General features: G+C 42.8%; 1 protein-coding gene across 1 annotated transcript; it reads right to left on the minus strand.

Annotated features, from left to right (window-relative positions):
* Positions 1–9,344, minus strand: LOC126368327 (uncharacterized). The gene is made up of 11 exons (XM_050012237.1): positions 9,247–9,344; positions 8,919–8,952; positions 7,017–8,510; positions 5,959–6,155; positions 5,451–5,493; positions 5,151–5,300; positions 2,346–2,585; positions 2,091–2,150; positions 1,821–1,850; positions 627–1,160; positions 1–158 (listed from the first exon to the last, which is right to left on the minus strand). The coding sequence occupies exons 1-11, from the start codon at positions 9,283–9,285 to the stop codon at positions 16–18; spliced, it is 2,964 nt and encodes a 987-aa protein (XP_049868194.1). The 5' UTR covers positions 9,286–9,344; the 3' UTR covers positions 1–15.
* Positions 9,345–14,394: the final 5,050 nt, after the last annotated feature.

Below are 14,394 nucleotides of genomic sequence, written 5' to 3' on the forward strand. Positions count from 1 at the left end.
ATAGATAGTAAGGACCTATAGGATGCTAGGATCAACACTAATAAATTTAGGTCTGCCGTTACTGCCGCAAGAGCAGTAGCATTTTCCTTCTCCTCCTTTACTGTCGTAAACTATCAGGGTCTGAAACTCAATGTGGCTCTCCAGGGCCCTTTGAAGAGCTGCAACAAAATATAATTATCAGGATTAACTACCTTCGTGAACAAGTTAATGTTTTATTTTTTTTACTTATAGTAGATAAATGGCATACTTGGCCGTACAAATAGGGATCGCTGAACTTGATTCCAGGCCATAAACAGGCCTTTTTTTTCAGTTAAGAACCAATACAAGAATATCCTTTTTAATGTGAAGTGTGAACCAAATTGAATGGAACAAAGCTTAGATTTGGGTGAAAGATTACCAAAGAATCCCATAAGTTTTTTTTACTTTTCTTAAGGTAGTTGAACTACCCTTTTATAGTCGAACGAACAACAAAGTTTCAAAACCATAGAAATATTTTCTGCAACTCATTTCTAAACCCTGACTGATAAATATTTTTAAATAACCCCAATAAAGAGATTAAAAATGTTATACAATTAAAAAAGATAGAAAGACGGAAGATAATCCATCTACATGATCAGATTACCTACCTGGTTTGCCCTTGTTTAAATCATAGCGACCCTTTCTGCGAGAATTCTGGCCTGGTCTTTGTGGTCTGCATTGATCTGGTTGCCGTCCAGGTTTATCATTTCCTGGCTTATCTTGGACTGGTTGATCTTGTCCCGGCGTGTCTTGACCTGGTTTGTCTACGTCTGTTTGATCTTGTGGTTTGTCCTGATCTGGTTCGTCTTGACCTGGCTGGTCCTGATTTGGTTTGTCCTTGCCAGGCCTGCCTTGGTCTGGTTGGTCCTTGTCCGGCTTGTCTTGATCTGGTTTATCCTTGACAGGTTTCTTTTTCCTTGGTTTGTCTTGTCCTGGTTGTTCCTGACCCGGCTTGTCTTGGTCTGGTTTGTCGTTGCCCGGCCTGTCTTGATCCGGTTTGTCTTTGTTTGGCCTATTCTGATCTGGTTTGTCTTCGCTGGGTTTATCTTGACCAGGTATTTCCTTGTCTGGCCTGTCTTGACCTGGCCTATCGTGGTCTGGTTTGTCCTTACCCGGCTTGTCTTGATCTGGTTTGTCCTTGCCTGGTTTGTCTTGACCAGGTTTCTTTTTCTTTGGTGTGTCTTGTCCTGGTTGTTCCTGACCTGGCCTGTCTTGGTCTGGTTTGTCGTTGCCTGGCCTGTCTTGACCAGGTTTGTCGTTGCCTGGCTTGTTTTTATCTGGTTTGTCGTTACCTGGTCTGTCTTTACCTGGGTGGTCCTGATCTGGCTTGTCTTGATCTGGTTTGCCCTTACCTGGTTTGTCTTGACCAGGTTTGTTTTTCCTTGGTTTGTCTTGTCCTGGTTGTTTCTGACCTGGCCTGTCTTGGTCTGGTTGGTCTATGCCTGGCCTGTCTTGACCAGGTATTTCCTTGTCTGGCATGTCTTGACCTGGCCTATCTTGGTCTGGTTTGTCCTTACCCGGCTTATCTTGGTCTGGTTTGTCGTTGCCTGGTTTGTCTTGGCCGGGTTTGTTTTTCTTTGGTTTGTCTTGTCCTGGTTGTTCCTGACCTGGCCTGTCTTGGTCTGGTTGGTCTTTGCCTGGCCTGTCTTGACCAGGTTTGTCGTTGCCCGGCCTGTCTTGATCCGGTTTGTCTTTGTTTGGCCTATTCTGATCTGGTTTGTCTTCGCTGGGTTTATCTTGACCAGGTATTTCCTTGTCTGGCCTGTCTTGACCTGGCCTATCGTGGTCTGGTTTGTCCTTACCCGGCTTGTCTTGATCTGGTTTGTCCTTGCCTGGTTTGTCTTGACCAGGTTTCTTTTTCTTTGGTGTGTCTTGTCCTGGTTGTTCCTGACCTGGCATGTCTTGGTCTGGTTTGTCTTTGCCTGGCCTGTCTTGACCAGGTTTGTCGTTGCCTGGTCTGTCTTGACCTGGTCTATCTTGACTTGGCTTGTTTTTATCTGGTTTGTCGTTACCTGGTCTGTCTTTACCTGGGTGGTCCTGATCTGGCTTGTCTTGATCTGGTTTGCCCTTACCTGGTTTGTCTTGACCAGGTTTGTTTTTCCTTGGTTTGTCTTGTCCTGGTTGTTTCTGACCTGGCCTGTCTTGGTCTGGTTGGTCTATGCCTGGCCTGTCTTGACCAGGTATTTCCTTGTCTGGCATGTCTTGACCTGGCCTATCTTGGTCTGGTTTGTCCTTACCCGGCTTATCTTGGTCTGGTTTGTCGTTGCCTGGTTTGTCTTGACCGGGTTTGTTTTTCTTTGGTTTGTCTTGTCCTGGTTGTTCCTGACCTGGCCTGTCTTGGTCTGGTTGGTCTTTGCCTGGCCTGTCTTGACCAGGTTTGTCGTTGCCTGGTCTGTCTTGACCTGGTTGGTCCTGACCCGGCTTGTCTTGGTCTGGTTTGTCGTTTCCTGGCCTGTCTTGATCCGGTTTGTCTTTGTTTGGCCTATCCTGATCAGGTTTGTCCTTGCTGGGTTTGTCTTGACCGGGTTTGTTTTTCTTTGGTTTGTCTTGTCCTGGTTGTTCCTGACCTGGCCTGTCTTGGTCTGGTTTGTCGTTGCCTGGCCTGTCTTGACCAGGTTTGTCGTTGCCTGGTCTGTCTTGACCTGGTTGGTCCTGACCCGGCTTGTCTTGGTTTGGTTTGTCATTGCCTGGCCTGTCTTGATCCGGTTTGTCTTTGTTTGGCCTATCCTGATCAGGTTTGTCCTTGCTGGGTTTGTCTTGACCGGGTTTGTTTTTCTTTGGTTTGTCTGGTCCTGGTTGTTTCTGACCTGGCCTGTCTTGGTCTGGTTGGTCTTTGCCTGGCCTGTCTTGACCAGGTATTTCCTTGTCTGGCCTGTCTTGACCTGGCCTATCGTGGTCTGGTTTGTCCTTACCCGGCTTGTCTTGATCTGGTTTGTCCTTGCCTGGTTTGTCTTGACCAGGTTTCTTTTTCCTTGGTTTGTCTTGTCCTGGTTGTTCCTGACCCGGCTTGTCTTGGTCTGGTTTGTCGTTGCCCGGTCTGTCTTGATCCGGTTTGTCTTTGTTTGGCCTATCCTGATCAGGTTTGTCCTTGTTGGGTTTGTCTTGACCGGGTTTGTTTTCCTTTGGTTTGTCTTGTCCTGGTTGTTCCTGACCTGGCCTGTCTTGGTCTGGTTGGTCTTTGCCTGGCCTGTCTTGACCAGGTATTTCCTTGTCTGGCCTGTCTTGACCTGGCCTATCTTGGTCTGGTTGTTCCTGACCCGGCTTGTCTTGGTCTGGTTTGTCGTTGCCTGGCCTGTCTTGATCCGGTTTGTCTTTGTTTGGCCTATCCTGATCAGGTTTGTCCTTGTTGGGTTTGTCTTGACCGGGTTTGTTTTTCTTTGGTTTGTCTAGTCCTGGTTGTTCCTGACCCGGCTTGTCTTGGTCTGGTTTGTCGTTGCCTGGCCTGTCTTGATCCGGTTTGTCTTTGTTTGGCCTATCCTGATCAGGTTTGTCTTGACCGGGTTTGTTTTTCTTTGGTTTGTCTTGTCCTGGTCTGTCTTTACCTGGTTGGTCCTGATCTGGCTTGTCTTGATCTGGTTTGTCCTTGCTGGGTTTGTCTTGACCGGGTTTGTTTTTCTTTGGTTTATCTTGTCCTGGTTGTTCCTGACCCGGCTTGTCTTGGTCTGGTTTGTCGTTGCCTGGCCTGTCTTGATCCGGTTTGTCTTTGTTTGGCCTATCCTGATCAGGTTTGTCTTGACCGGGTTTGTTTTTCTTTGGTTTGTCTTGTCCTGGTTGTTCCTGACCTGGCCTGTCTTGGTCTGGTTGGTCTTTGCCTGGCCTGTCTTGACCAGGTTTGTCGTTGCCTGGTCTGTCTTGACCTGGTTGGTCCTGACCCGGCTTGTCTTGGTCTGGTTTGTGGTTTCCTGGCCTGTCTTGATCCGGTTTGTCTCTGTTTGGCCTATCCTGATCAGGTTTGTCCTTGCTGGGTTTGTCTTGACCGGGTTTGTTTTTCTTTGGTTTGTCTGGTCCTGGTTGTTTCTGACCTGGCCTGTCTTGGTCTGGTTGGTCTTTGCCTGGCCTGTCTTGACCAGGTATTTCCTTGTCTGGCCTGTCTTGACCTGGCCTATCGTGGTCTGGTTTGTCCTTACCCGGCTTGTCTTGATCTGGTTTGTCCTTGCCTGGTTTGTCTTGACCAGGTTTCTTTTTCCTTGGTTTATCTTGTCCTGGTTGTTCCTGACCCGGCTTGTCTTGGTCTGGTTTGTCGTTGCCTGGCCTGTCTTGACCAGGTTTGTCGTTGCCTGGTCTGTCTTGACCTGGTCTATCTTGACTTGGCTTGTTTTTATCTGGTTTGTCGTTACCTGGTCTGTCTTTACCTGGGTGGTCCTGATCTGGCTTGTCTTGATCTGGTTTGCCCTTACCTGGTTTGTCTTGACCAGGTTTGTTTTTCCTTGGTTTGTCTTGTCCTGGTTGTTTCTGACCTGGCCTGTCTTGGTCTGGTTGCTCTATGCCTGGCCTGTCTTGACCAGGTATTTCCTTGTCTGGCCTGTCTTGACCTGGCCTATCTTGGTTTGGTTTGTCCTTACCCGGCTTGTCTTGGTCTGGTTTGTCGTTGCCTGGTTTGTCTTGACCGGGTTTGTTTTTCTTTGGTTTGTCTTGTCCTGGTTGTTCCTGACCTGGCCTGTCTTGGTCTGGTTGGTCCTTGCCTGGCCTGTCTTGACCAGGTCTGTCGTTGCCTGGTCTGTCTTGACCTGGTTGGTCCTGACCCGGCTTGTCTTGGTCTGGTTTGTCGTTTCCTGGCCTGTCTTGATCCGGTTTGTCTTTGTTTGGCCTATCCTGATCAGGTTTGTCCTTGCTGGGTTTGTCTTGACCGGGTTTGTTTTTCTTTGGTTTGTCTTGTCCTGGTTGTTCCTGACCTGGCCTGTCTTGGTCTGGTTGGTCTTTGCCTGGCCTGTCTTGACCAGGTTTGTCGTTGCCTGGTCTGTCTTGACCTGGTTGGTCCTGACCCGACTTGTCTTGGTTTGGTTTGTCATTGCCTGGCCTGTCTTGATCCGGTTTGTCTTTGTTTGGCCTATCCTGATCAGGTTTGTCCTTGCTGGGTTTGTCTTGACCGGGTTTGTTTTTCTTTGGTTTGTCTGGTCCTGGTTGTTTCTGACCTGGCCTGTCTTGGTCTGGTTGGTCTTTGCCTGGCCTGTCTTGACCAGGTTTGTCGTTGCCTGGTCTGTCTTGACCTGGTCTATCTTGACTTGGCTTGTTTTTATCTGGTTTGTCGTTACCTGGTCTGTCTTTACCTGGTTGGTCCTGATCTGGTTTGCCCTTACCTGGTTTATCTTGACCAGGTTTGTTTTTCCTCGGTTTGTCTTGCCCTGGTTGTTTCTGACCTGGCCTGTCTTGGTCTGGTTGGTCTTTGCCTGGCCTGTCTTGACCAGGTATTTCCTTGTCTGGCCTGTCTTGACCTGGCCTATCTTGGTCTGGTTTGTCCTTACCCGGCTTGTCTTGTTCTGGTTTATCGTTGCCTGGCCTGTCTTGATCCGGTTTGTCTTTGTTTGGCCTATCCTGATCAGGTTTGTCTTGACCGGGTTTGTTTTTCTTTGGTTTGTCTTGTCCTGGTTGTTCCTGACCTGGCCTGTCTTGGTCTGGTTGGTCTTTGCCTGGCCTGTCTTGACCAGGTTTGTCGTGGCCTGGTCTGTCTTGACCTGGTTGGTCCTGACCCGGCTTGTCTTGGTCTGGTTTGTCGTTGCCTGGCCTGTCTTGATCCGGTTTGTCTTTGTTTGGCCTATCCTGATCAGGTTTGTCCTTGCTGGGTTTGTCTTGACCGGGTTTGTTTTTCCTTGGTCTGTCTTGTCTTGGTTGTTCCTGACCTGGCCTGTCTTGGTCTGGTTTGTCATTGCCTGGCCTGTCTAGACCAGGTTTGTCGTTGCCTGGTCTGTCTTGACCTGGTCTATCTTGACTTGGCTTGTTTTTATCTGGTTTGTCGTTACCTGGTCTGTTTTTACCTGGTTGGTCCTGACCCGGTTTGTCTTGGTCTGGTTTGTCGTTGCCTGGCCTGTCTTGATCCGGTTTGTCTTTGGTTGGCCTATCCTGATCAGGTTTGTCCTTGCCGGGTTTGTCTTGACCGGGTTTGTTTTTCCTTGGTTTGTCTTGTCCTGGTTGTTCCTGACCTGGTCTGTCTTGGTCTGGTTGGTTTTTGCCTGGCCTGTCTTGACCAGGTTTTTCCTTGCCTGGTCTGTCTTGACCTGGTCTATCTTGGCCTTGCTTGTTTTTGTCTGGTTTGTCATAGCCTGGTCTGTCTTTACCTGGTTGGTCGTGACCTGGTTTGTCTTGACCTGGTTTGTTTTTGTCTGGCCTATCTTCATCAGGTTTGTCTTTTCCTGACCTATTTTGTCCTGGCTTTTCTAGGCCAGGTCTATTTTGGTCTGGTTTACGTGGCTTTTGTCCTCTTTGTATTGTACTAGTTTTTGACGATGTCTGTTGGCTCGAGGAACTCGTCGACTGTTGTGTTGAACTGCTGCTGTGAGTGCTTTCTGTTCGTGAGTGATACTCTTGCGAGCCTGGTTGATTTGGTTGTTTACTTGGTCTGTCGTTTTCTGGCCTGTCTTGACCTGGTGTATCTTGAACTGGGTTTTCTCTATCTGGTCTGCCTTGATCGGGCCTATCTTGTCCTGGTCTGTCTTGACCTGGTATATTTTGGCCTGGCTTGTGTTTATCTGGTTCGTTTTTACCTGGCCTTTCTTGTTCTGGTTGATCTTTGTCTGGCATGTCTTGGTCTGGTTTGTCCTTGTCCGGCTTATCTTGACCAGGTTTGTCGCTGCCTGGTCTGTCTTGGTCTGGTCGGTCTTTGCCTGGCCTGTCTTGGTCTGGTTCGTCCTTGCCCGGCTTGTCTTGGTCTGGTTTGTCGTTGCCTGGCCTGTCTTGATCCGGTTTGCCTTTGTTTGGCCTATCCTGATCAGGTTTGTCCTTGCCGGGTTTGTCTTGACCGGGTTTGTTTTTCTTTGGTTTGTCTTGGCCTGGTTGTTCCTGACCTGGCCTGTCTTGGTCTGGTTGGTCTTTGCCTGGCCTGTCTTGACCAGGTTTGTCCTTGCCTGGTCTGTCTTGACCTGGTCTATCTTGGCCTGGCTTGTTTTTATCTGGTTTGTCGTTATCTGGTCTGTCTTTACCTGGTTGGTCCTGATCTAGGTTGTCTTGATCTGGTTTGCCCTCACCTGGTTTGTCTTGACCAGGTTTGTTTTTCCTTGGTTTGTCTTGTCCTGGTTGTTTCTGACCTGGCCTTTCTTGGTTTGGTTGGTCTTTGCCTGGCCTGTCTTGACCAGGTTTGTCGTTGCCTGGTCTGTCTTTACCTGGTTGGTCCTGACCTGGCTTATCGGGTTCTGGTTTATTTTGACCTGGTCTGTTTTGGCCTGGTTTTTCTTCATCTGGTCTATCGTGTTCTGGTTTATTTTGACCTGGTCTGTTTTGGCCTGGTTTTTTTTCATCTGGTCTATCTTGACCTGGTCTGTCTTGACCTGGTCTTTCTTGACCTGCTTGCGGATTACGTCCTGGTTTCTGACCTTTGGGTTGTTGTGTGTGATTATCGTCGTTTGGTTTTTGGCCTCCTGGTTGTTGTGATTGATCTTCGGCACCTGGTCTCTGTGGTTTACTTCCTGGTTCTTGTGGTCGACCTCCAGGTTGTTGTTGATTACCAGTTCGTATGGTTGTTGAAGATTTCTGCTGACTAGAGGAAATAGTAGACTGTTGTGATGCTCTACTGCTGCTAGAACTTTCTGTTCGTGACTGATATTGTTTTGAGCCTGTTTGGTGTTCTGGTTGTAGAGGTTTACGTCCTAACTGATGTGGTTGAACTCTAGGTTGTTGTGCTTCTTTATCATCACTAGGCTGTTCAGGTTGATCATCATCACCTGGTTGATGTTGTTGACTTCCTAGCCTTCTTATGATATATTCATCATTGCTATCCGTATTCTGAATGTTACTGTCTTGAGATAATTGAACAACCTTGCGTCTCACAACTTCTCTTTGGTCTTTTTCGATTTGTTGCTTTTTTTCCACTGTTTTGATCATTTGTCTTTGTTGTTCAGCTTGCTGCTTTCTGATAAGCGACTCTTGATTATCGATAGTCCTAGTGCTGAAATCATTTTCGATATTCTCGGAAGAAAACTCGGAGCTTTCTTGGCTTGACGATTGAGTGAAGGCTTCATTTGTCGATTGTGAGCCTTGCCTGACAATTCGACTCCTCTGATCGTTAGCATCATTGAAATTTGTCAAAGAGAAATCAGAATTGGTAAACTGTTCGTTTGAACTCGTTTCAGTAGCAGAAGACTCAATTTTTTGAGTTGTGAACTTCCGCCTTTCATTGCTAGAACGATCAAATTCCGATAATGCCGATGTATCAAAGTTGGACAGCTGATCTTCGAAGTTCGAAATGGATTTCGTTTCGAACAAGTCTGACTCCGATGAGCTAGAGAATGACGATGATGATGAGCTTGAGGATTGTTCTTCTGTATTGGATTCTTCATTTATATCTAAAAACATGAAAGAATTAATTCAATACTAGCTTGTTGTTTAATTGGTATATCAAGCAATATCTCCAAAATCACCATTTTTTTGACGTGATTTAGATTTGCCGCAGATGGCATTAACTGCTTGGCCTGACAAGTGGGGAGCGCTGAGGGCTCTCACCCGGTAGAAAATTTAAGACAACAGGCCTGAGGGTCCCCAGTTGGGCCCGAACCTCGGGTCAGGGTGTCGTCTGAGAGGAAGAATATTTGAAAGAATTCGATCCTGTCATACTTGTCTTGCTTCCTCCACGTTCATCAATCGTTTCATACACGCACGCTGGTTTAGAGTAGATCTTACAAAACCTTTTCTAAGGACATCTTCAATTAAAAATACAATCATGATATAAAATTATGTTTGGTATAAGTACTTACGTCTGCGCGTCAAACCTGCCTTTGCCAGATGCGCCTATAAAAAATGAGTAACAAACATTAATTGAAAGTTCTTACATATCTTACCCATCAACCCTGGTGTCAGGGTTACTATTGAGCCGCCAAAAGCACACAACATGGTTCATCTAACGACTAGTGGTCCCGGTTACTGCTTACTGATGTAAGTAAGTAGTCGTTACATTAGCCATGTCAGGGGCATTTGGCGGCTCAATAATAACCCTGACACCAGGGTTGATGAGGTTGGTAATTTACCTCGTAACCCACACGTCATAAGAAGACTTATTACGATACCCAATAAAAAAGTACTTACAATGGCGAAGAGACACACTAAGTAGATAGCCCCCTTCATTTTGCACAGTATGGCCCAGACAACGTCCTTATGGCCAGGTGATTACATCCACCTTTAAGTCAAATATTGTAGCAGCACTAGATATATACCTCCTGACCATTTGAGCTAATAAACTGTCGAATGAAGTTCGGAAATAATTCTTTTAATAATCGCCAGAGATGTAATCAGAATGAAGTTTTGCGCCTAATTTTTATTTTTATATGAATTAAACAAAAAAATACGGCAGACAATATAATCAAGTGCAAGTTACAGCGCTTAATGAATTTGGAATGGGAGGACCGTAATCCTCATAATACTCGTAATTAGAAACGTTGGCGACAAGCAGCGGCTTTGCATTATGAAAGTATCAGGAGCTTGAACATTTTTATTCTATACCTTTGTGATCACATTTATATATTTATTTAAGATACACCATTGGTATATACATAAAAATTACATGAATAAAATTCAACGGACAATGACCATTACAGGCGAATACAACATTCAAGTTTGTTTTAAACAAAGAATAAAACAACACATAAGTACACGTGTTTGAGGTACCGTAAAACGGGGTAAATTGGTCCAATCTTCACTTTCAATTGGAATTTTGACCTACTTCCGTAAGTCATAGGCTATGCAACTCTTTATCTTAAAGATGTGTCATAAGCTCTTCTTGATGATAAATAGCTTTAAATTCCCAAACTAACGTCATATTTTAAGAAAATCAATAAAAAGTCGCTTGGATTCCATTTTACCCCACACGGGGTTAATAGGTCCTACAGAGAGGTTAATTGGAATTTTCAATAGGGTTGAAACAATTAGTTTTAGTTCTTACTAGCGGCGTCTCGCGACTTTGTCTGCACTGTATCTCAATAAATTATAGCCAATACCCAATGGATGTCGCCGTTCGATAGGGTCAAGGTGTCAACCTTGACAACCAAATTCTCCCTCTTTAATAACTTTTTTACGCATAACTTGCGCATTTAAAGAATAGATTTAAAAATGTCGTCTGCGCGCATGGTATCTCGTTCACACTATTTAGCTATCTACAGTGTGTGAGCGAAACAACATGCGATCGGACGCCAATTTCAAATCTATTCTTTAAATGTATGAGTTGTATTAACTTTTTTACTCGGAGTAGGAATTATTCTCTTTTTGAATGTCGTGCGTAATGGGACACATGCTTTTTCGAGAAATTAAATTTTAAAAATACTACACCAAAATCGGTATTATTATGGATCAATTATGAGCAAATGTGTTCAAAAAATAATAAAAAGAAAATAAGAAAATGTAAAAAAAAGGTATAAGAGGTTTTTTTGTTTACGACTGCAACATGATATTTATAACTGTTTACCTATATGTATAAACGTGTATATTACATCATATATAACATAGATTACCTACATTTTACTCACGAATTAGGTGGATTCGATTTTTGACAACCCTATTTAGAGATTCCAATTTACCCCTTAGTCAAACCAAGTAACCCCTACTTCGTTCCAATTATACCTGTACATGTGCCTATTTCCCCCCGTTGCGTTCCAATTATTCCTAAAAAAATCTAAAAACGAGTGCCTGACTAAAAACTAAGATTATCAGTGAAATTTAGCAATTATTTACTTAGTTTTACGTTTTTTTAAACCACAATCCACTATTATAAATAATAACAAGTCTATTTCAACCCTTTTTTAAATAAAACATAGCAAAAACCTGAAGTTAAAAAGTACAATTTTTACGTGGCTAGGAAGACCTCACTTTGAAACGGTTTTTTTAGGTGAATCCTGATTATTTCGATTAAATTCACAGTGTAGCCAATAGCAAAAAATGTAGGTTCGTTCAAAAATACAAAAAGTATTGACCTATCAAAAATAGTATGACAGTAACAGAGCGGTTTAGAAAAAGCAGAGTTTTATTCCAATTTACCCCGCCATTCCTATTTACCCCGTTTTACGGTATTAACTTAAAGCTAGAAGATAGAGAAAAAAAAATGGATAAAAACTATATAAGTAAAGTAAAATACATTTAGTAAGTATACCGCGTAATTTAGTGCCCCAAGCCCCAATCTAATTTAAAGAGAACCTTTCATTTACTTATCCGCCAAGAAGGAAGGGGGCGGGTAATCGACAGACACAATTTATGGAACAGACATTTAAAAAAACCCTCCCAAAATTTTACATTGGCCAATAACCAGCGAGATACCTATTTTATCAGCCCCGGTTATTCATTCATTTTATAATTAGTCGAGTTACTAAAATGACCGTTAATGACCGTTGTTATGAATGAATGTTAGTGATGAATGAATGATGAATGTTATGTTTGTCAAATGACCTTTTTGGCAATTGAAAATTGCATAGATAATTATTTGGTCACCTGAATAATTTGTAGAATGTTTATTTATGAAAAGTTGAATCCTAACTTTGCCAATCATTTGCTTACTAAACATTTTGCGAATTAATTTTCGGTTAAATGACAGGACCCCAAATCCGGTACTTTATTAATAAAAGCTATTTACTTCAAATTAAATACGTGTGTTGGGCAACACCTGAACAAACCAACGTTATTGTCAGCACACACGTTAATACAGACTTATTAATTTAAATTAACTATTTTCTTTAATTAATGAAGGGCAAGGTATGTCACAGTAGTCAAGTCATATTTTCCTGCGTTATCCTGTATTCACAGGGTCCACTTATCTAACCTGAAGATTTGACAGGTCCGGGTTCACGCACGCCGTTTCTTTTTTTTTACGTGACTTATTGTAGATTTGCCGCAGGTGGCATTAACTACTTAGCCGGACAAATGAGCGCACTCACCCTGTACGCACGCCGTTTTTGTAATATTAAGCGTTAAATAGGTGATAACAGATAACCCATATAGGTAATTATTTTAATTAATTATATGTTGGAATGCACTAGCCCGCTACTACTATTATATTTGTACAAAAAAAAATCCTGTACCCAAAGGTTGCCTGGAAGAATTGCTGCACGAGCAATAAGGCCGCCTGTCGTGCCTTTCTGTATCTGATGTCTTTATCTATGTATTATTATGAATTATGACGTCACTATACGCTGTCGAATCGACGAACAATATAAATCAAGTGAAGCGTGTCTAATGCCTGCTGATATTTATATACCGTAAAACGGGGTAAATAGGAATGGCGGGGTAAATTGGAATAAAACTCTGCTTTTTCTAAACCGCTCTGTTACTGTCATACTATTTTTGATAGGTCAATACTTTTTGTATTTTTGAACGAACCTACATTTTTTGCTATTGGCTACACTGTGAATTTAATCGAAATAATCAGGATTCACCTAAAAAAACCGTTTCAAAGTGAGGTCTTCCTAGCCACGTAAAAATTGTACTTTTTAACTTCAGGTTTTTGCTATGTTTTATTTAAAAAAGGGTTGAAATAGACTTGTTATTATTTATAATAGTGGATTGTGGTTTAAAAAAACGTAAAACTAAGTAAATAATTGCTAAATTTCACTGATAATCTTAGTTTTTAGTCAGGCACTCGTTTTTAGATTTTTTTAGGAATAATTGGAACGCAACGGGGGGAAATAGGCACATGTACAGGTATAATTGGAACGAAGTAGGGGTTACTTGGTTTGACTAAGGGGTAAATTGGAATCTCTAAATAGGGTTGTCAAAAATCGAATCCACCTAATTCGTGAGTAAAATGTAGGTAATCTATGTTATATATGATGTAATATACACGTTTATACATATAGGTAAACAGTTATAAATATCATGTTGCAGTCGTAAACAAAAAAACCTCTTATACCTTTTTTTTACATTTTCTTATTTTCTTTTTATTATTTTTTGAACACATTTGCTCATAATTGATCCATAATAATACCGATTTTGGTGTAGTATTTTTAAAATTTAATTTCTCGAAAAAGCATGTGTCCCATTACGCACGACATTCAAAAAGAGAATAATTCCTACTCCGAGTAAAAAAGTTAATACAACTCATACATTTAAAGAATAGATTTGAAATTGGCGTCCGATCGCATGTTGTTTCGCTCACACACTGTAGATAGCTAAATAGTGTGAACGAGATACCATGCGCGCAGACGACATTTTTAAATCTATTCTTTAAATGCGCAAGTTATGCGTAAAAAAGTTATTAAAGAGGGAGAATTTGGTTGTCAAGGTTGACACCTTGACCCTATCGAACGGCGACATCCATTGGGTATTGGCTATAATTTATTGAGATACAGTGCAGACAAAGTCGCGAGACGCCGCTAGTAAGAACTAAAACTAATTGTTTCAACCCTATTGAAAATTCCAATTAACCTCTCTGTAGGACCTATTAACCCCGTGTGGGGTAAAATGGAATCCAAGCGACTTTTTATTGATTTTCTTAAAATATGACGTTAGTTTGGGAATTTAAAGCTATTTATCATCAAGAAGAGCTTATGACACATCTTTAAGATAAAGAGTTGCATAGCCTATGACTTACGGAAGTAGGTCAAAATTCCAATTGAAAGTGAAGATTGGACCAATTTACCCCGTTTTACGGTACTTACTATTGCGTATCTCCTTGGCTTTCAAAATAATAATGGAGTTAGTTATATTAATGATAAAAACCTTTTTTTATTGAACCCACATTATAGAAACATCACAGCGAAATAGTGGCAGTTGTAAGTTGGAGAGCGGGATTTTTTTTAAGACGTAACTTATTGTAGATTTGCCGCAGATGGCATTAACTACTTGGAGCGACAAATGGGGAGCGCTGAAGGCTCTCACCCGGTACAACGTTTAAGACAACAGGCCTGAGGGTGCCCAGTTGGGCGCGAACCTCGGCTCCGGGCGTCGTCTGAGAGGAAAAATATTTGAAAGAATTAATCGACCCTAGTGGGTCGATAGCGACAAGCGCTGATTGAGGGAAATCGTCGACCACGCCGGCGGGGTCGGTATCGGGGTCCTGAAGTGTTTGGTGTCGCAAGCTGATTGACTAACAGGAATTTTGTAAGTACCTATCTTCTTCTTCTTTGCGAGTCGATGGCGATCGAAGCTAAATTTTTGCTGACCAATAATTGGCCACGCTTACGGCATTGTCAGTGGCTTCGTATAGGTCTAGTACCTATGATATTTATTCTTAATTAAGTAAGTAGGTAAGTATAC

This window comes from Pectinophora gossypiella, chromosome 7, assembly GCF_024362695.1.
Source record: "Pectinophora gossypiella chromosome 7, ilPecGoss1.1, whole genome shotgun sequence".
In the NCBI taxonomy this organism is placed as follows: domain Eukaryota; kingdom Metazoa; phylum Arthropoda; class Insecta; order Lepidoptera; family Gelechiidae; genus Pectinophora; species Pectinophora gossypiella.